This window comes from Prosopis cineraria, unplaced genomic scaffold, assembly GCF_029017545.1.
Source record: "Prosopis cineraria cultivar Desert tree isolate PC_DT_omini unplaced genomic scaffold, ASM2901754v1 PC11, whole genome shotgun sequence".
In the NCBI taxonomy this organism is placed as follows: domain Eukaryota; kingdom Viridiplantae; phylum Streptophyta; class Magnoliopsida; order Fabales; family Fabaceae; genus Prosopis; species Prosopis cineraria.
This window is the reverse complement of record NW_026555342.1, coordinates 38,848,718-38,871,169: the sequence shown is the minus strand read 5'-3', so window position 1 is coordinate 38,871,169 and position 22,452 is coordinate 38,848,718. Positions and strand designations below refer to the sequence as shown.

The window sequence follows — 22,452 nt, the reverse complement described above, 5'->3', positions numbered from 1 at the left end:
TAACTTCTCAGACTTCTAGAGAGTTTTTCTTTTCGCCAACATTAGCTTGCATTATACATTGCTTGTTTTCATCCATAAAAAGAAAAGAAAACAAGGAAAAGAAAAACTTCACAACGTTGAATTCAAGCTCTTCTATTTTGAATGCAAAACAAATATTTGATGTTTAATTTTTTTTTTTCCATTTGATGCTTATTCTAAGTAATTTCGAAAATAAAAGAAAACACGCAAAGTGCCACAAAAGCCCCATAGCAACATAAGTCTAGTGTAAAATGAATTTCACAAATTAGGAAGTTAAAACAAGAAAACCTAAAAATAAAATAACCCAACATACCGTTTGGTTGAAAGGTGATTCTAAAGTTTTAATGCAATCCTTATTCGTTCCTCTGTCACAAAGTTAGCGTGCAAACAAGCAATACCCGTTTCATATAAAAAAAAATAGAAGAAAGAGAAAGACTTCATGTCAAAATCGTGGCTCTTTTTTTTTTCAGAATGCGAAACAAATAATTTGTAGTTTGCATTTTTTATTTTAACGCTAACAGTTAATTTCTCTCGTTTATTAGCTTTTATTAAGTAATTTGAAAAAAAAACAAAGAAAACAAAACCTGCGCAATGCCAGGATAGCCACATAGCAATGTCATACTTGCGAAAACGATTTTTGCCAACAATTAATTTTTAAGTTTTTAGGAGTTAAAACAAGAAAAAGTAAAAATAAAAAAACAAGTTTATTGTTCAAAAGTGATTTCAAAGTTTTTTCTTAGGCAGTAAATCCGGTGTTTCATTATTTTTTTAATGCTTAAAGTTAGTTTTTTGTTCTTTTATTACAGCTCATTGGAAAGGTACCTTGTTGCAGGAGAGCAGAGGATATTTTGAGTCTATTGTACTCTCTTCCCCATGTATTTCTGATGAACTCGAGACCTCCTTTTCAAATATCTCTGTTTCACCACAACAGACAAGGTGGCACCGTTCTAATTTGTGTCTCTGTGCATAGAAGTACCTCAAATTTGGAAGGCCAAAAAGCTCAAGGGAAGTCAGCCTAGGACACACAAATGCAGCATCAAGAGATTCTGAAACTTGATCCGTTGCAACAATTACTTCCATATCAGCACACTTTCGTACTTCAAGTTGCTCAAGACAATGAAGCATGCCTTTGGCTATAGATGCAGGAAACACACTCGTCAGGCTGTCACAAAGAGAAACATGTATCTGGCTTAGACTTTGGAAGCAGACATTTCACCGTGGTGATTGCTCCACACATTCTTCAATTTTGGCAAACTCCATAACCATAACTTCTTCAAGGGCAAAACCACCGATGATGACTGTCTCTCTTTACAGTCATTCAAGTCTTCTAAATCAAACACCACCTCCAACTCCTCACACTTATTCACTGTTAGTTCTTCCAAACTGTGTAAGGATCTTAGAACTTGGAAGGGCACTAATATCAAAGAGCCACAACCATCCACAACTAGCTTTTTCAACAAGTTGTATGAAAATCGATCATCCTGTATAAATGAAATCAAATTGTTTAAATTTGACAGTGCCAATAACTCCAACATAGGAAGAACACCGATTTAAAGAAATTTGATCAAAAGAAATTCACTTTTGATCTGTTGGCTTACTTTTAATGAAAGATTGCTTGCGTGTCTAACCAAAGATTTCAGATCTACTATCATATTTTTCAACAAATCGGTAAAAGTTTAAATTCAAACATAACACCAATAAAGTAATGATAAAGTTGCAGCATAAAAAATGTCTTCAAATGCAAAATCGAACAAGTAACTAATACATTCTTAATTAAGTTTTCTTTTTTAATTCACCTACAGTAATCAACTACTTTCAACACTATCTCTTAAGATATCACACAGTCATTTTCTTCCCTTAGATCTGCAAATTCACCTGCATTGAATAGCTGAAAGGCATAGTTAAATTAGTTTTGAAACAAATTATAATCCATCAGTTTGTGGCGATAAGTAAAATTGAAATTTTTAGAGCTACAACATTGTTGCGGAGAAGTAAAATATAAAGTTCATAATTAAAAAGTAATTCAATTTAAAAAAAAAACAGCAAAACTCCATCATAGCCTAATCAGAAAGTGATGCTGGTAAAAGTGATTTCCGAAGATAAGTCTCAACTTTTTAATTGCTGAAACAAGAAAATATAAGAACAAAATAATATAAAAACAATCTTTTTGACAAAAAGTGATTCAAAAATTTAAGAACAAAATACAAATGTGAAAAGAAAATATAAAAATTAAAGTGAATGCCTACTTTTTATTCAAAAAATAATCTCTTTTTTTTTTTTTTAAGTTTTGAGTCTACGCTTTTTAACTTCTCAGACTTTTAGAGAGTTTTTCTTTTCGCCTACATTAGCTTGCATTATACATTGCTTGTTTCATCCATAAAAAGAAAAGAAAACAAGGAAAGAAAAAACTTCACAACGTTGAATTCAAGCTTTTCTTATTTTGACTGCAAAACAAATAATTTGATGTTAAATTTTTTTTTCAATTTGATGCTTATTCTAAGTAATTTCGAAAATAAAAGAAAACACGCAAAGTGCCACAAAAGCCCCATAGCAACATAATTCTAGTGCAAAATGAATTTCACAATTAGGAAGTTAAAACAAGAAAACCTAAAAATAAAATAATCCCAACATACCGTTTGGTTGAAAAGTGATTCTAAAGTTTTAATGCAATCCTTATTCGTTCCTCTGTCACAAAGTTAGCGTGCAAACAAGCAATACCCGTTTAATATAAAAAAAAAATAGAAGAAAGAGAAAGACTTCATGTCAAAATCGTGGCTCTTTTTTTTTCAGAATGCGAAACAAATAATTTGTAGTTTGCATTTTTTATTTTAACGCTAACAGTTAATTTCTCTCGTTTATTAGCTTTTATTAAGTAATTTGAAAAAAAAACAAAGAAAACAAAACCTGCGCAATGCCAGGATAGCCACATAGCAATGTCATACTTGCGAAAACGAATTTTGCCAACAATTAATTTTTAAGTTTTTAGGAAGTTAAAACAAGAAAGAGTAAAAATAAAAAAACAAGTTTATTGTTCAAAAGTGATTTCAAAGTTTTTTCTTAGGCAGTAAATCCGGTGTTTCATTATTTTTTTAATGCTTAAAGCTAGTTTTTTGTTCTTTTGTTACAGCTCATTGGAAAGGTACCTTGTTGCAGGAGAGCAGAGGATATTTTGAGTCTATCGCACTCTCTTCCCCATGTATTTCTGATGAACTTGAGACCTTCATTTCAAATATCTCTCTTTCACCACAATCCAAAATAACTAACCGTTGAAGGTGGGGCAATTCTAATTTGTGTCTTTGTCCATAGAAGTTTCTCAATTTGGAAGGTAAGCAAGCTCAAGGGAAGTCAGCCCAGGAAATAGAAATGTAGAATCAAGAGATTCAGAAACTTGATCCTTTGCAACAATTACTTCCATATCAGCACACTTTCGAACTACAAGTTGTTCGAGACAATGAAGCATGCCTTTGGCTATAGATGCAGGAAACACACTCGTCAGGCTGTCACAATTATCAACTTCTATCTGCTTTAGACTTTGGAAGGAGACATTTCCTTGGTGGTCATTGCTCCACACGTTCTTCAGTTTTGGCAACTCACATAGTCTTAACTTCTTCAATCGTGCAACCACTGAAGATGACTGTCTCTCTTTACAATCATTCCAATCTTCTAAATCAAACACCACCTCCAACTCCTCACACTCTTGCACTTGTAGTTCTTCCAAACTGTGTAAGGATCTTAGAACTTGGAAGGGCACTAATATCACAAAGCCACACCCATCCACAACTAGCTCTTTTAAGTTACTAAACAAGTTGTATGAAAATCGATCATCCTGTATAAATGAAATCAAATTGTTTAAATTTGACGGTGCCAATAACTCCAACATAGGAAATAACACCGATTTAAAGAAATTTTTAGAGCTACAACATTGTTGCGGAGAAGTAAAATATAAAGTTCATAATTTAAAAGTAATTAAAATTAAAAAAACTGCAAAATTCCATCATAGCCTAATAGTAAATTAATGCTGGTAAAAATGATTTTCGAAGATAAGTCTCAAGTTTTTAAATTGCTGAAACAAGGAAATATAAGAACAAAAATAATAAAAACAGATCTTTTTGATGAAAAGTGGTTCAAAAATTGAAGAACAATGTATAAATATGAAAGGGAATATAAAATTTCTAGTGAATGCTATGCCTACTTCATATTCAAAAAATAACCTCTTTGTTCTTTGTTTTTTTTTTTTTTACGTTTCGAGTGTAGGCTTTTTAACTTCTCAGACTTCTAGAGAGTTTTTCTTTTCTCCTACGTTAACTTGCATTATACATTGTTTGTTTCATCCATAAAAAAGAAAAGAAAGCCAAAATAAAAACTTCAAAACGTTGAATTCAAGCCTTTTTATTTTGAATGCAAAACAAATAATTTGATGTTTAATTTTTTTTAACTTCATGCTTACAGTTACTTTGTCTCTTTCGTTAGCTTATTTTAAGTAATTAGAAAATAAAAGAAAACACGCAAAGAGCCACAAAAGCCCCATAGCAAAATAATTCTAGTGAAAAATGAATTTCACAAATTAGGAAGTTAAAACAAGAAAAGATAAGAATAAGACAATCCAAACATAGCTTTTTGGTCCCAAGTTTTATTGCAATCCTTATTTGTTGCTCTGTCACAAACTTAGTATGCGAACCAAATACATTACCCGTTTCCTGTAAAAAGAAATGAAAAATGGAAAACTTCAAATAATAAAATTCATGGCTCTTTTTTCTTTTTTTTAGAATGCAAAACAAATGATTTGTAGTTTTCCTCTTTTTTTTTTTTAACGCTAACAGTTAGTTTCTCTCTTTTATTAGCTCATATTAGGCAATTTAAAAAAAAAAAAGAAAACCTGCCCAATGCCACGATAGCCACATAGCAACGTCATTCTAGTGAAAACTAATTTTGCCAATAATTAATTTTGAAATTTTTTGGAAGTGAAAATAAGAAAAAGTGAAAATGAAAAAAAATTAAGCATACCTTATCGTTGAAAAGTGATTTCAAATTTTTTTTTGGATAGTAAATTCAGTGTTCTGTTATTTTTTTTAATAGAGCTCATTAGAAAGGTACCTTGCTGCGACAGAGCAGAGGATATTTTAACTCAATCTGGCTTAGACTTTGGAAGGAGACATTTCCTTGGTGGTGATTGCCCCACACGATCTTCAGTTTTGGCAAACTCTGTAAGCTTAACTTCTTCAATGGCACAACTACTGAAGATGACTGTATCTCTTTACCGTCATTCAAATCTTCTAAGTCAAACACCACCTCCAACTTCTCACACTTTGTCACCACCAGTTCTTCCAAACTATATAAGGATCTTAGAACTTGGAAGGGCACTAATACCACAAAGCCACAGCTCCCTACATGTAGTCTTTTCAAGTTACCAAACGAGCTGTCGGAAAGCTGATCATTCCATATAGATGAAGTCAAATTGTCTAAATTTGACAGTTCCAATAGCTCCAACATCGGAAATAACACCTGTTTAAAGAAAATATGATTATTAAAGGAAAGATTGTTTCGAGCAAGATTGTTTACATGTCTAAACACAGATTTGATATCCACCATCATATTTTTCAAGAAATTGGTAAAAGTTTAAACTCAAACATAAAACCAATAAAATAATGATAAAATTGCAGCATAAAAAATGTCTTTAAACGAAAAATCGAATAAGTAACCAATACATTCTAATTAATTGAGTTTTCTTTTCAATTCACGTATACTAATCAACCACTTCCAACACTATCTCTAAGAGATAACACAATCATTTTCTTCCCTTAGATCTACAAATTTACGTCTATGGAGTAGTTGAAAAGGCATAGTTATATTAATTTTAAAAAATTATAATCCATCAGCTTGAGGCAATGTGTAAAATTGAAATTTATAGAGCTAGTAGAGGGGAAGTAAAATATAAAGTTCATAATGAAAAAGTAATTAAAAAATAAAAAAGCTGCAAAATTCCATCATAGCCTAATAGTAAAGTAATGCTAGTGAAAATGGTTTTCGAAGACAAGTCTCAAGTTTTTAAATTGCTAAAACAACGAAAAATAAGAACAAAATAATTTAAACAAATATTTTTAATGAAAAGTGATTCAAAAATTTAAGAACAAAAAATAAATATGAAAATCGAATATAAAATTTCAAGTGAATGCTGTGCCTACCTCATATCCAAAAAATAACCTCTTTTTTCTTTTTCTTTTTTGAAGTCTTGAGTCTAGGCTTTTTAAATTCCAAGACATCTAGAGAGTTCTTCTTTTCTCCTACTTCATTAGCTTGCAATTTACATTGCGTGTTTCATCCATAATAAAGAAAATTAAAAAAAATATTCAGAACGTTGAATTCTAGCTTTTTTTATTTTGAATGCAAAAAAAAAAATCATGTTTAATTTTTTTTTTTTAACTTAATGCTTACAATCAGTTTTCTCTTTCATTAGCTTATTTTAAGCAATTCTGAAAATAAAAGAAAACACGCAAAATGCCACAAAAGGCCAAAGGCAAGAATAAAATAATCCAAACACACTTTTTGGTTGATAAGTGATCCCAAAGTTTTAATAAAATCCTTATTTGTTGCTCTATCACAAAGTTAGTGTGCGAAACAAGCATTGCTCATTTCATATTTAAAAAAAACACAAGAAGAAGAAAATCTTCATATGAAAATCATGGCTCGTTTTTTTCAAAATGCAAAACAAATAACTTGTAGTTTTCATTTTTCATTTTAACGCTAACAGTTAATTTCTCTTTTACTAGCTTATATTAAGTAGTGTCAAAAAAAACAAAGAAAACCTACACAATAGCCACATAGCAATGTCATTCTTGTGAAAAGAAATTTTGCCAATCATTACTTTCAAACTTTTTAGGAAGTTTAAACAAGAAAAAAAAAATAGAAGTAAAAAGATTAAACATAATTTGTTGTTCAAAAGTATTTCTTTTTTTTTTAAGGTAGCAAATTAAGTGTTTCATTATTTTTTAATGCTTAAAATTAGTTTTTTGTTTTTTTAATAGAGGTCATTAGAAAGGTACCTTGTTGCAAGAGAGCAGAGAATATTTTGAATCAATCTGACTTGGACTTTGGAAGGAGGCATTTACTTGGTGGTGACTGCTCCCCACACTCTTCAATTTTGGCAAACTCCATAAGCTTATCCTCTGCAATGGCACAACTACTGCAAATGACTGTCCCTCTTCACAGTAATTCAAATCTTCTAAGTCAAACACCACTTCCAACTTCTCACACCTTATCACCCATAGTTCTTCCAAACTATGTAAGGATCTTAGAACTTGGAAGGGCACTAATACCACAAAGCCACAGCTCTCCACAACTAATTTTTTCAAGTTACTAAAAGAGCCGTTGGAAAGTTGATCATTCCATATAGATGAAGTCAAATTGTCTAAATTTGACAGTTCCAATAGCTCCAACATCGAAAATACCACCTGCTTAAAGAAAATATGTTTATCAAAAGAAATTCACTTTTAATATGTAGGCTTATTATTCGAGCAAGATTGTTTACATGTCTAAAAAAAGATTTCATAACTACTATCATATTTTTCAAGAAATTGGTAAAAGTTTAAATTCAAACATAAAACCAATAAAATGGCAGCATTGAATTGTCTTCAAAAGAAAAAATTGAACAAGTAACTAATACATTCTAATTAATTTAAGTTTCCGTTTTAATTCACAGAGACTAATCAACTACTTTCAACACTCTCTACACGATAACATAGTCATTTTCTTCCTTTATCTAAAAATGTGGGTGCCTAGTTGAAAAGGCATAGTTAACTTAATTTAAAAAAATTATAATCCATTAATTTGTGGCGATGTGTAAAATTAAAATTTATAGAGCTACAACATTATAGAAGGAGATGTAAAATATAATGTTCATAAGAAAAATAGTAATTAAAAAAAATCAAAAAACTGCAAAATGCTATAATAACCTGATAGTAAAGTAATGGTAGTGAAAATGATTTAAGTCTGCAAGGTAAGTCTCATGTTTTTAAGTAGTTAAAAACAAGTAAAAATATTATCAAAATAGTTTAAACATATCTTCTTGATGAAAAGTGATTTAAAATTAAAAATATAAATCTAAAAAGCAGATATAAAATTTCATGTGAATGCTATGCCAACTTTATATTCAGAAAATAATCTCTCTTGGTTTTCGTAAAAGATTTGCATTGGGATTTTAAGTTCTCAGTCTTCTGGTTAGTTTCGCCATTTCTTCTTATTAGCTTGCATTATACATTGCCTATTTCATTAAAAAAATCATAAAAACATCAACTCCCAAACATCGAATTCAAGCCTTTTTTTTAAAGATTCAAAACAAATAATTTGATGTTTCATTTTTTTCTTTAAAACTTACAGTTAGTTTCTCTCTTCTAATGGCTTATTTTAAGTAATTTAAAAAATAAATGAAAACCTGCAAAGCGCCACAAAAGCCATATAGCAAAGTAATTCTAGAGAAAAAGTAAGAATAAAATAATCTAAACATACCTTATTGTTGAAGAGTGATTTCGAAGTTGTATTACAATGGTTATTTGCTGCTCTATCCTTTATGCAGAAATCTATAAGAGCTGGCAATTTCTCCATCTTCAAAGTGCATAACTTCTTGAAAACAATGACGTCATTAGCAGATTTCGGCTGATCAGATGAGCCTTCAATCGCAGAAGTCACAACCCTTTTCAAGGAGTCACAATCTTTAATTTTAATCTCAACAAGCTGCGAAAATGATCCAATCATTGAAGCTGAGAAAATCCACTTCAACATTCGACAGCCACTCACTTCGATTACTTTTAGGTTTTGGAAGAAGGTGGGCACAATTGGTCCTCGACATAACTTCTTCAACACATTCAACTTTTTCAGTTTCAAAGTTTCAAGCATTGGAAGGGCAACTTCTTGAGGCGTTAAGCTCAAAACAATATATTCGACATCATCATTACTGTCAATCTGAAGATGCCTTAAACATGGAAATCTATTTTGAAGAACATGTTCAAGTCCATTGGATCCACACAAATACAAATCTTCAACTCCTTCTAATAGCTTCTGAACCCCCTGCTTCAAATGGATATTTTCATTTAGCTCAAGTTTCAACATCCTTGAAGTTTCATATTTGCAATACCAATTCCAATCCTTTCCAATTATTATTCTGTATCTCTTCAATTTCATATCTAAAAACAAGTTCTCCGGAAAAATAGAGGGATCACGCATATGAATATCTAGAGAAGAGATTGGCAAGTCCTTTAACTCAACAAGACTTGCATTTACATTACCTTCACTTAATCCTTTGGCTTCCCACTGGTTAAAGCTGTTTTCCATGCTCAGAACCTCCAATTTTTCCCAGCTAGATAGGAGTTTTGGTGGAATCACTTTAAGTTTAGTGCAATGGGCTAGATTTAGCATTTGTAATGAAGTCAACATCGCCAATTCAAATGGCAAATGTTCAATTTCAGAATAAGCAAGACTCAAGGTTGTTAATTGCTTCAAGCTTCCAACCTGAGTCATCTCGTTCACCAAACAAGAGTGGAGGCATAAAGTTTTGAGCTTTTTTAGAGAATTAAGAAATGGCAATGATGAAAAGCACACATTGATAAAACTCAACAGTTTAAGATCTTTTGTGGATTTGAAAAAGGTGTCCGGTATGGCCAAATCACGGTTTTCACTATTTAATAGGAAGAATTCTAACCTTGGAGCAAGTAACTCCTCTGGAAGATCACCAATGTCACTTTTTTCAAAGAACATTCCCCTGAAGTCTTTTTGATCTTTTTCATCTGGCCATGCATTTAACCTTCTGTCTCTCACAACGAATGCATCTAGGTCACTAGATGCAACTGATAGTGCCAAATCTCGAACAACGTCATGCATTGTAAAATGACGACTGGATAAGCTATCAAGTAATAAATTCAAAGATCTTAGCTTGATTACAGCATCAAATATTCCAACTTGAGCATTTTCCATGTTCTCGATGTGTTCGAGAAAATCTAACCCGATGGAGTACATGAGCAAGTCTTGAATTGAGGGGTCATGAGGCAACATGGCAGCAAGCAAGAAAATGTTTTTGTTCTCTGCGCTCAAATCATCATAGCTTAGTTTCAAAATGGAATCGACCTCTCTAATTCCTGTGAAGTTTCTCCGTAAAGGATTTCTCAATCGTGCAAGGACATTTTCCCATATACTCAGATCTTTATTCCTCAATAATTTTGCAGCTGCAACAATTGCTAGCGGCAAGCCTCCACATGTTCGAACAATCTCAGTGGCTGTAGACATCAAATTAGGATTGCTTGATTCAATAGAAAGTTCAGCAATCCTCTTGAACAACTCATGTGCTTCATCCTCTGACAGAACACCCACTCTGATGATCTTTTCACATTTCATTAGGTCTGAAAGTAGTGTTTTATTTCTTGAAGTTAGTAAGAGTTTGCATCCTTCATTCTTTGTGTTATTCTTTTTGTCCCCAATAAAGGGAATTCCAACTTCTCCCAAATCTAGTTCCTTCCAAAGATCATCCAATATTAGGAGCATATTCTTCTCTTGCTTCAACCTATCAAATAGACGAGAAGATCTTGCATCCACAGTTTTTTCTGTGAGTTTCATACCCAACTTCTCGGCAATATGGGTTTGAATGTTTACAATATCCATCTCCTTCGAAATTGTTACCATGATCACCTTTCCAAACATCTTTTGATTCTCCAGCTTCTTTGCTACCTCTTTAGCTATTGTAGTCTTGCCAACGCCACCAAGTCCGCACAACCCGATCATGTTTACGCTCGAATTCCTCAATGCCTCCATAACTTGATCTATAATTTGCAGCCTTGAATCAAGCCCTTCATTCATTTTGTCATCTATTAAGTGCCTACATTTGGGAGAAGGAAGATATGAAACTCTGTTGAAGTGTACGATTGCAAGTTTTTCAACTTTTCGTGCCATTTCGATTGCTTTTCTACTCAACCGATAACGTGAACACAAATTTTGGCTTTCTTCATCTAAGAACTGCTGTGCTTGCGTTTTTATCTCATCCACTCCACTCATCCATCCTTCAACTAACTCTTCAATTTTTTCACCGTTTCTTCTAGCCTCGTCAATTGAATGTTGGATAAATACTTGTGTAGGATTGAGATCTGCTATTTGATTCCATAGCTTATTAATGTTGTCGCCATAGAAAATCATATACCCCAAGGCATTTATTGTATAATCCAGAAGCTTTTCTAGGAGCTTTTCTAGAAGCTTTTCAATAAAACAAGTAGCGGGATCCATGTGAATGCTGTTGAACAAGAAAATCCCACTAAGGATTAAAAATTTAAAAAAAAAATGTAGCAAACATAGTTACTAAACTCTTGAGTTAACTGTACATATTCAACGTTTTTACATTTCTAACTTATAAAATCGTACTAACTCACTCATAAACTCAAATTAAATATAAACTTGATTAAACTCAGGAGTTCACCTTTGTGTTTATCATTTTCATTTGTTTAGCTAACAAAATCGTATCAACTAATTTATAAACTCAAACTAGACGAGTTTAACATTTTTATGTGTTAGAGCTACTCAGCTTTTATTCTCCAATAATGAAATCAGGATCATTGAAGCTTGGATGTTTCATCAACATTACCTCTCTTTAATATCCCCACTAGTTATGTATCGATGCTTCCTAAGTTCATTAATGTTGCTATCAATAATTAGTAATTCATAATATAAGGATAATTAATCTATTTATTTGTGTGATGAATGCTTCTAGTTAAACATATTTATTGAATTTTTTCTAAAACAATGGCCATTTATATAAAAATGAAATTTGGTTAAAAAAAAGAAAAAATTAATCTTTTAATCTTTCAATTTTTAACTCAGTTGTAACTCAGTCCTTCAACTATGACTCGCTACGGCTCAGTTCCTTAACTTTTGATTCACCTATAACTCAGTCCTTATTTTTAATTTTTTTAAAAAAATTTCTTATTAAATAAGAGGGATAAAAAAATGCTCATATATTATTTTAAAATACCTTCCTCTTGCTCATTAATGTAAGACATAAGCTAACATAAAAAAAAATTAACAAAAGTTAAGGGACTAATTTACAAGTGATTCAAAAATTGAGGGACTGAATCTTAGGCGAGTCATAGTTGAGGAACTAAGTCACAGTAAGTCATAATTGAAGGACTGAGTTATAAATGAATTAAAAATTAAAGCACTAAAAGATTAATTTTTTCAGTAAAGAATATTAAAGTTCGCTCTCGTTAACAAAGACAAGGCACACACATTAATGAACTCACACTTAAAAAAAAGAAATTAAGGAACCGTTTGAAACTGTTTTTATTTTATTATTTTGAGAACTGGTGTTTTGTAGAACAAACAAAAACTAACGAAAATACATATTCTTCACACTCTCCCTTATTTTTTTGGAACAATAATTACAAAACACCTAAAAATTGTTTTCATTTTCTGTTCACCAGAACAATATTTTATTTTTTTGCTTTCCAAAATACTTTTTGAAAACATGTTACCAAACAGATTTTTTTGTTCTCTTGTTCTGGAGAACAAAAAATTATTCTCAGAATAAGATTCCAAACAGGCCCTAAAAATCCAATTTTCTGATCTCCAATAATAAAAAAGGGTTAGGTACTGAAAATAAATAAAAAATATTGTGAGAATTGAAAACTAATGAGATCTAATAGGTAAAAGATCCCTCTCAGTGTCTCTTTTCCCAACATCTCTCAACACTCTTGAATCATATCCGTTTAAATAATCTAAAAGCTCATAATGTGCCACACCACAAGGCTCATAATCCATTTAAATAATCACATTACTTTTGATCCCCAAATTCTGATCTAATTTTGGTACAAGTCCCTGTACTTTTTTTTTTAGTATTCTAAGTCTCTACACTTTCATAAGGACGTTGTGTGGCATAAACAGTATTGATATTGCTGACATGACAATTAATCATGTTAATTTTGTAATTACATGTCAAACTGTTGTTAACTTGAAATTTCTAATAAGCAAAAATTTAATTAAAAAAAAGCACACATCAGATGAAGTAAAAATGTTGACCAAGTGTCATGGGTTATGAGATTGTGGTGTTGATCATTTGAAGAGTCTAGGTTGGCCTTTTTATTTCATCTTCTGTAGAAATTTTTTTGTCTAATTTTTGCTTATTAAAAAATCCATGTCAGCATCAGTTTGACACATAAGCATAAAATTTACGGTATAAAATGACATGTCAACATTATTAACACCGTCTGTGCACAAAATTAACAACGTTGCTGATGGAGAAAAGTATAGAGACCTACAACACCTAAAAAGAGTACAAGGCCCTACAAGAAAATCCAAGAAAAGTGCACAATCCAAAAGTAGTGTTTTCCCAAAAGAGAATAATATTAAAGTTCCAAAAGAAGAAACAATTATAATTAGATGTCTGCCAAAAATTTTAGTAAGTTAGCGAGTTATAAAAATTAATTCAGACAGTTGCAAACCGGAATTTTAATTGTAGGCTGAGAGTTACATTTAAAATGTAAATATCTTATTTGCAATTCTTTAAATAAATCTCCAACTTCTTTCTTGAAAGAAAAAAAAAGAAAAAACTTAACTGTCATTAAATCCCTCTTTTAGGACTTAACTGTCACTCTCACAATTTAAAATATATTTGAATAAACAGTCTATTTTTAAATTTTTAGCACTGTCATTCTCCTTTTCTAAAAAAACCTTGCAAGATATTTAACTTCTAATTACAACTATATCCAATTAAAATTCCTGTTTGAAAATTATCTGAATCGATTTCTACAACTCATTTTTAAAAAATCTGTTAAGAGATCTTATTGTCATCAATTTTCTTCTTTGAGATTTTACTGCTGTTTAAAAAAAATCTCGTGATATGATGCATTAAACGTGTAGAATGTATGGATGCTAAGGGACGAGATCTGGACCCGTGAAAGACCTTGCAACTTAAGCAAAATTAACTAATAGTGTCAACACAATTGAAATAACAAAAGCAGAGACGGTGACACTATCTTAGCACATCAATGTTGCTGCACTTGAAAATCATATAACCAAGTCGCCGTCCCAAAGCATTTATTGTATAATCTAGAAGCTTTTCAATCAAACTACTAGCAAGATCCATGTGAATACTATTGAACAAGAAAATCCCAACAAGGATTAAAAATTAGAAAAAATTTAGCAAATCAACGAATATTATTAGCAATATTTGAACCAACATGCTCATGCTACCTTACCTCCTTTTAGCGTACAGCTGATCTGGGAGACTCTAAAAGCGGGTATTGCCTCTTCCCAGCGAGAAGAGGAGGTAAATAAAGTGTTTTAACAGCACTGCCCCACAATGTCCTATAGTTATCACTTTAAGCCAATTAGTTGAAACAAAAAACACCATAAGAATTAAAGTCCTTAATAAATTAGAAAACAAAAATAACACAAAAATGTTGAACCATTATTTTTTAAATCTCACATGCTACAATCTAAAAATATAATCTAACTTGGCCTTTTTAAAAATGTGTTACCACATGTATCACCTTAAATAAAATAAAACTTATACTATAATAAATTGCACTACAATTTATGTGGTAGTATTACTTATAAATCTTCATTATAGTAGTTCTAAATCAAAGAAATAATATAATTCATGTTTTAGTAGCATTTATCACTCATACATAGAAGCATTACAAGTGATACATTAATATTATATAATGATTATTACAATGATTATTAAAAACAGATTAAGCATTCAGTGAAGGATAAATTCATTAATATTATATAATTAACTTATAGCCCATAATTTTTCTTTTTGCTCAGACTTAAGACGCATAACTACATCAATATTTTTCACAAATGCTCAAACCATAATCAACTTTTACATATAAATAATAGAATAATAGATTTTTATTCCTTATGCAAATGAAGAATATAAACAAAAACTTATTCTACATATGTGCGCACAAACTATTTTAATTTGTTACCCTTTGTTAATAATAAATATATAAAAAAATTTGTATATTTAGCATCTATTATCTTACTAAGAATCTTATATTCACTATCAATTTTTACTATAAATCCTACATCATCTCTCAAAATATAAAAATTCCCATTTTTTACACCTTGTTTAAATTTTTAAAAATTATAAATCTAAGCCCCGCTCAATACATTTTTTAAAAAATATGAAAATTTTAATGGTAAATCCCACACAACATTTTTTTAAACCACACTACTTAGTTTATACTGAGTTTAAAAGATCTAAAGATATAAAAAAAATTTATAGTGAAGTCCAACTCTTGACACCTCTTTATAGAGTCCATAAATAGCGTCGTTGATTTTTTTACCAATGTATATATTTATTCTTTAAAAAAAGTTACAAAATTAATACAATTAGATAATAAAAATATTTTTTTGATAATTTAAATGATTTTTAAAAAGTTTCAAAATAAATACAATCAGATAATAAAAATAATTTTTTGGTAATTTAAATGATTTTTAAGCAATATCTATATTCAAAAAGGAATATTTTAGTCCAACATATATGAAGTGGATAAAAATAAAATCTTAATAATAAAAAGAAGATTTATATTTTATGACTATCCACAATAAAAAATATTCAGATACGTTTCAAAAAATAGAAGAGAAGTATCATTAATTAACATAAAAATTAGACACAATATTTTACTCATTTTTAACTATAAATTTAAATTAACAAAATATTTTTATAGGTCTCCCATGTATCTCTCTTATAACAGGAACCAACTTATTCTTTTCCTCTTTTTATGACGATATCACATTAAAAAATTAACAAATACTTTCTTCGTTCAAAAATGTAAAGCATTTTTAATCCAATCTCATCCTACAAGAAAATAATTACCTACTTTCAAACTAACGATATCTTTTCTTATTCACCCCTATTAAACACCTTACAATAAATATAAAATCATTATTAATAGTAACACTTTTGAAAAAAGAATAATGAGTACACTTCAAAAAATTAAAAATACCTTACCTTACATATTTAAACATTCAGCTCCTAAACAAATGTCTTATATTTTATAAAGGAGGGAGTAAGCATTAAAAATAAGGAAACAGTTAGATGGATGCCATAGATCTATAACAAATTATTAAAAAAACAAAGTCACAGACGGGCAACAATATACAGTACCATCAGTAACAATAACAAACAAAAGAAAAACGAAAAAGCAAAAACAAATAAAAAAAAGAAAAAGTTGGATGGGCACTCATCCGACAGTATTTACATAACATTATAAATATAGATATATTAAGTAATAAATAAGAAATTATATTTTATGATTAAATTTTTATAACTTTTCACATGTCTAAATTTTTTAAAATAAAGAATTAAAAATTTAAAAAAGATAAAAAATAAAATCAATATAAGACACTCAAAACTGGACAAAGTTGCACGCTCACCCTTACCTCGTCCACTCCATTATATTTTATGATTAATTTTTTATAACCTTTCACATGTCTAAATTTTTTTAAATAAAGAATTAAAAATTAAAAAAAAATAAAATCAATGCGAGGCACTCAAAACTACAGTTTCAAAAGGATAAAGTCGCACACTCGCCGTCACCTCGTCGACCCCATTAACTTTAAATCATCCAGATTTAATCTGACAAACTAAAGTAAATGTTATAATTTTAATTTTATATTTATTAAAAAATTTATTTTCAAGCTGATCAACATGTTAGATAGACTATATTTAATACGAATTGTTCAAATTTAATTATATTTTTTTATAAATTAACCGTCCAAATATATCATAAATCAATTTAAAAATTTTAACTCAATTTATTTAAAAAAATATTTATATCAGAAGATTATCTTTATTTTTAATACTTTGCTATCAAAATAAAATTTATAAAAATGATTAAAAAATTAATATTAAATGTGTATCAAAATAATCTACATGTGTAGGAGAGTGAAAGAAGGAACGGAGGAAGGCTAACCTCAAAAGTCCCTCAGTTTAGAAGAGAGCTGGGTTCGAATCCACTGAAAACAAGTTAGTAAGCGTGGATGTATGTCTCCCTTTTAAATTATAGGCTAGGTTTGCGAAAAGTTTTAAAATGAAAGCTTAGCAACCATAAAAAATCGGACAGCAAAACAAAGGCCAAGCACAAATGTTTGAGCTACTGCACCAAAACTCCAGATGGCTCGGTGGCCTGATCGATGGCGACAGCTTCCTAGTGGTGAGTCAGTGACGACCGATGACTGCTAGAGCCCCACCTGATTCATAGTCCAATTAGACTGATGGGGCTAGTGAATGGTAAAATGCAAAGCGCTAGAACAGGAAAACAAAAGTTGTCAGAAAAACAGACTAAAACTAAGAAGACCAAGCACACCTTTAGCAATTTTGCGTTCAATAAGGTTCGAATATGTTTCTTTGTTTTTTTTTTTCTCTGGTTGCTCTTTATATTTTGAGAGGTGACAATACACTGCAAAAAATGAACCAAAAATTGAGCCTTGTAAGTACACATCAATTTCTGACTTCGGCATGAATCTATACTTTCAAACTTACAGAAACTGATGTGGAACTTTGCGATTTTAAGGTATTAACCTCAGACCTCCGAGTAATAATCAGCTTTCCTTGGTGCTCCAACACAGATCAAGCATGAAACTATCTTTTAAAGGTGTTTGGAACAACTTTAGGAAACAGATTTTGCTTCCCACAAATGCAGAAGCAGCAGATTCAGAATACGAAGGCAAAAGGAACACAGAAAAGCGAGAGTCGAAGAGCTAGGAACTGAATTTGGTAGGGATGTGCGGCAAAGTGACCACCAGCTCAGTTAAGAAGGGAGGGGAGTCAAGTTTATGTCAGCAACCAGCATTGTACTGTTTTTGAAATGAGTAACTGCGTCATGTCCTGTCAAGCATTTGAAGAAGACGAAGAAAAAGCATTCTCAGCTGCTTACATTTGGTTGGTGAAAATACTAAAGAAAGAGTTAAATAACAAAGACATCCATCATTTTTATAGTTCAATAAAAGGACCTTTATACTCATCAATTTTTATTATCGACGCAGCTAGGAATGCAAAATAATTTAATAAAAAAATAATATTTTAAAAAAATCATAACTACATTAAGATTAAAATTATAATTATATAAATAAATTGATTATCATTTTCCATCTTTAAAAAAGAAATATTTTAATTTTTACATATTAAAAGTTATATTTAAAATTTAAATATCTTATTTCTAATTGAAATTTTGAATTTGCAATTACTTAAATAAATATTTATAATTCATTGTTTAAAAACAAATTATAGATTTCACTGTGATTCTTCCTTTTAAAAATATAATGGAATGATGAACAGTCTATTTTTTAAATTTCAATACTATCATTCTCCTTTTTGAAAAACCTTGCAATATTTTAATAAATCATTTTTAAGAATCTGCATGTATATATATATATATAATGAAAAAAACATAATTATTGATCCTCATAATTTTATCCCCTTTTTCATTTGATTTGTACACTTTCTTATGTTTCAGGTCCCTTATCTTATTCCTATCTACAATATTAATCTCTTTATTTTCAAATATGTCTAAAAGAATAATGATGTGATACTAATAACCTTTATATTATCTAATGTTTCACTAACAACATTAATAATTGGCAATTTGAATTAGAGTTAAAAAAAAAAACAATTTCTTTTTTATGAAAACTGTTCTAATGATAGCACTTGCTAAATGAATTCCTGGGTCAAGATTTTGATCTTACGCATAAAATGTCCTGATTAATTCAAAGAGTGCCAACTCATCATCCTTTCTGACATATTCAGGAATATAAGAACTAATGGTATAAATGAAAAAAAATTACAAGAACCTAAAACATGAAAAAAAAAATAATATAATACAATAAAATTACAGGAATCAAAATTTTGTTTTTCTTATAAAATATAAAATTTAAGACTTCAAATATATTAAATAATAAAGCATTTTTTATGATTGGCAGTTGGAATCAAACAGGGACGGAACCACGTACACCTTGAGGGGGGCCACATGGCCGTTTCATGTAGTTGTGGGGTGATGGGGTTAACGTGTATGACCGTACATGGAGTTGAGTGGCTCAACCCTTTCCCTCTCACTAATACATTTGTGCACAAAGTTAAAAACTGTCTCTCTCATTTCCATATTTGTATAATTCTAATTTTTTATTTGGTTATCAAATAAATAAATATAAAATGCATACTATATTTTTATTATCGTTACATAATTAATATATATTATTTTTTATTAATAAAAAAGAGTGAAATTTAATATTCATAAGGAATATGTTAGCTTTTTAATATTCATAAGGAATATATTATTTTTTTAAAGAATAGGATATAATTTTAAATGATTCTTCTCTTATGATTTTTTCATATTATAAAAAAATTTAATTAAATTTTTATTTTAAACATAAAAAATAAATCATCAATATATAAAATAAATTTTATTTGAGCTTGGTCCCCCCCCCCCCCGCTCACCCTGGTTCCGCCCCTGGAATCAAATATCATATAATATTTGTTTTTTATTAAATCTTGATAACTTTTCACATTGTAGACTTATACCTGTAGCTAACCGGTCCTTCCCGGTTCAAGGCCTTGACCTCGCAGACTTGCAGCTGTAGCTAATAGGTCCTTCCTGATTCCGGGTCTTCCTTGCAGACTTATAGAAATTTTTTTTTTTTATTAAAAGACCTGAAGAAATTTCAATCCAACATCATGACCAAAAATTACAAATTTATTTTAATAAAAATTTAAAAAAATAAAAATTAATAATCTAATCAAATCAAAATAAGATAGCAGAACCACTCCCTCCTCCTCCCAACCCCTCATTAAATCTAGACAGATTTAATACAGATCAACCAGATTAAATATTTTAAATTCTATTTTATTTTTATTAAAATGAAAAATTAAAAAAAAATTATTAAATATGTTCAAGTTGAACAATTCATATATAACATAACTAGTTCAAATTTAATATTAATTTTTTAACTTATATAAATTAATTATTTAAATATTCTTTAAATAGTTCAGAGTTCTTAATTTTTTTTAAAAATTACATGTCAGAAGATTAACTTTATTTTTAATATTATATTATCAAAACAAAATTCATAAAAATAATTAAAAAAATTAAATATTAAATAAATACAATTAATTTCCATAGTTATTTTATAAAAATTATACAAAAGTTTCATATGGGCCTTAACCCGATCACTCTAAAAACAATTTTTTAAAGTCCTACCTTCCTATAAAAGGTTAAGAGAGCAAGCATATAAGCGCGTTTTTTTTTTTTTTTAAATTTTAAATAAAAAATAAAATTTTAGATTATAATATTTTACATTTTTAAAAATAAAAATCATAATCATAATGTTTAAAATTAAGAATAAAAAATTTACCTTTAAAGTAAATAGAAAAGGCTAGGCTAGGTTTGAGAGTCGGTTCTCTGCTGCTTCCATCTTACCCTCACATGCGCAGGTGGGAAATAAAAAAATTAAAAAACTTCTACACTTGCGCGGAGGGAATCGGAAATAGAATGCAGGAGCCGGAGAGAATCCTGCTCCGGTTTGTTTGCTTAAAATTTTAAAAAGAAAGCTCAATAACTGTAAAAATCGCACATGGGAAAAGAAAGGCCAAGCGAAAATGTTGAGCTACTGTACCAAAATTTCAGATGATTCGGTGGCCTGATCAATGTCGACAGCTTCCTGGTAGTGGGTCGACGGCGGCCGGCGGCGGCTACAGCTCGCCCTGATTCATAGTCCGACCAGACTGATCGGGTTAATGAACAGTAAAAAGCAAAGGACCAGAAGAGGAGCACCAAAGTTGTCAGAATAACACACTAAAGCTCTTTATACTCTGAATACACTACAAAAAATAAAACACAAATTGAATCTTGTAAATACACATCAATTTCTGACTTCGGCATGAATCTATATTTTCAAACTTACAGTAGTTGATGTGGATGTGGAACTTTGTGGTTTCAAGGTAGTAGCCTTAGATCTCCCAGCAACAATTAGCTTTCCTTAGTACTTCAACACAGATCAAGCATGAGACTATCTTTTTATGGCGTTTGGAACAACTTTAGGGAACAGATTTTGCTTCCCACGAATGCAGAAGCAGCAGGTTCAGGAACTTCTTTAATTTTTTTTTTTTAATATTGGAGAGACTAGAAAAAACAGAAATCAGAAGATACAAGTAACCCAAACGAAGTTGCAGAAAAGACGTTTAAGAAAAAGTTGAAAAACAAAGAATTACAAAAAAGAAAAAGCAGGCAAGGAGTGTTGTAACACTGAAAAGATAATGAGAACAACGGACGAAAATATATCAGAAACCAAATTGAAGAAGTGCCAAGCAAAGCAGTAACTTTCAGTTTTTTTTTTTTTTTGGGCGTTGAAGAATACGAAGGCAAAAGGAAAATCAGAGACAGCAAGGGAATACAGAAGAAGCGCGAGTCGGAAAGCTATGAACTGAAATTAGGAAAGACGAAGCAAATCTGAAGCTTTGGTAAGGATGGACGGCAAAGTGACTGGCTCAGTTAAGTGGGGAGGGAGCCAAGAAAGCTTACGTTGCAGCCAACATTGTATAGCTTATCATATTATATTTATTATACAATTTTTTAAAGATTATTAATTATTAATGCTTTTCAAAAAAAGCATTGTACGGTTTTGGAAATTAGTAGCAGCGTCATGTCATGTCAACAATTGGAGAAGAAAAAGAAATCTCATGCACTCGGATTTGGTTGGCGAAAATATTAAAAAAATAGTTAAATGACAAATACATCCACCATTTTTTTGTTGAATAAAAGGACTCCAATGTTTATCTTATCTATTTCTTTTTTAAAATATAAAATATTTTTAATTAAATAATACCCTTAATAAAATAATTATTTATTTATTAATTAATTTTTTTTTTTTATATTTTTTATTAAACACCCTACAATAAATATAAATTTTAAAAAAAATAATAATTATATCTCAAAAAATTAAAAATGCCTTACATTTTTAAATATCTAACTCTTTTAAAAATACCTTATATTTTAAATTAAGGGAATATCTATTTGTTATTATAAGTTATATTCTAAAAAATTTATTTAATTCTATTTATAAATTATGATAAAACTTTTTAGATAATATTTAAAAAATATTTTTAAATATAAAATTATTTTTTAAATTTATTATATAAAGATATATTTAAAATTCTATATATTTTTTATTATTTTATTTTAATATTAATGAGATCAGTAGAAATAATTTATAAAAAGAATTGGTGAAAGATTAGTGATGAAACTAGGAAACTAGATGTTGCAGAATAATTTAATAAGAATTTTTAATATTTTTAAAAATATTAATTATTTTAGAACTAAAATTATAGTAATAGAAATAGATTTATCATTATTTTTTATTTTTAAAAATTACATTGAAAATTTTGATACAGTATTTTATTGTAGA

The 22,452-nt window shown here is 29.7% G+C and overlaps 1 protein-coding gene across 7 annotated transcripts; it reads right to left on the bottom strand.

Annotated features, from left to right (window-relative positions):
* Positions 1-846: 846 nt before the first annotated feature.
* Positions 847-21,554, bottom strand: LOC129287166 (probable disease resistance protein At4g27220). Of its 7 annotated transcripts, XM_054923339.1 has the most exons (13): positions 20,953-21,554; positions 20,665-20,869; positions 19,574-19,702; positions 17,540-17,884; positions 17,364-17,456; positions 17,160-17,247; positions 16,971-17,064; positions 14,241-14,349; positions 8,521-11,284; positions 7,059-7,466; positions 5,113-5,520; positions 3,162-3,844; positions 847-1,499 (listed from the first exon to the last, which is right to left on the bottom strand). In XM_054923339.1, the coding sequence occupies exons 9-12, from the start codon at positions 11,275-11,277 to the stop codon at positions 3,332-3,334; spliced, it is 4,086 nt and encodes a 1,361-aa protein (XP_054779314.1). In that variant the 5' UTR covers positions 11,278-11,284; positions 14,241-14,349; positions 16,971-17,064; positions 17,160-17,247; positions 17,364-17,456; positions 17,540-17,884; positions 19,574-19,702; positions 20,665-20,869; positions 20,953-21,554; the 3' UTR covers positions 847-1,499; positions 3,162-3,331. The 7 variants fall into 7 exon arrangements, with proteins under 7 accessions (XP_054779314.1, XP_054779316.1, XP_054779313.1 ...); XM_054923341.1 differs by lacking the exon at positions 16,971-17,064; XM_054923338.1 differs by having other exon boundaries at positions 16,971-17,247; positions 17,579-17,884.
* Between the last annotated feature and the right edge of the window lie 898 nt (positions 21,555-22,452).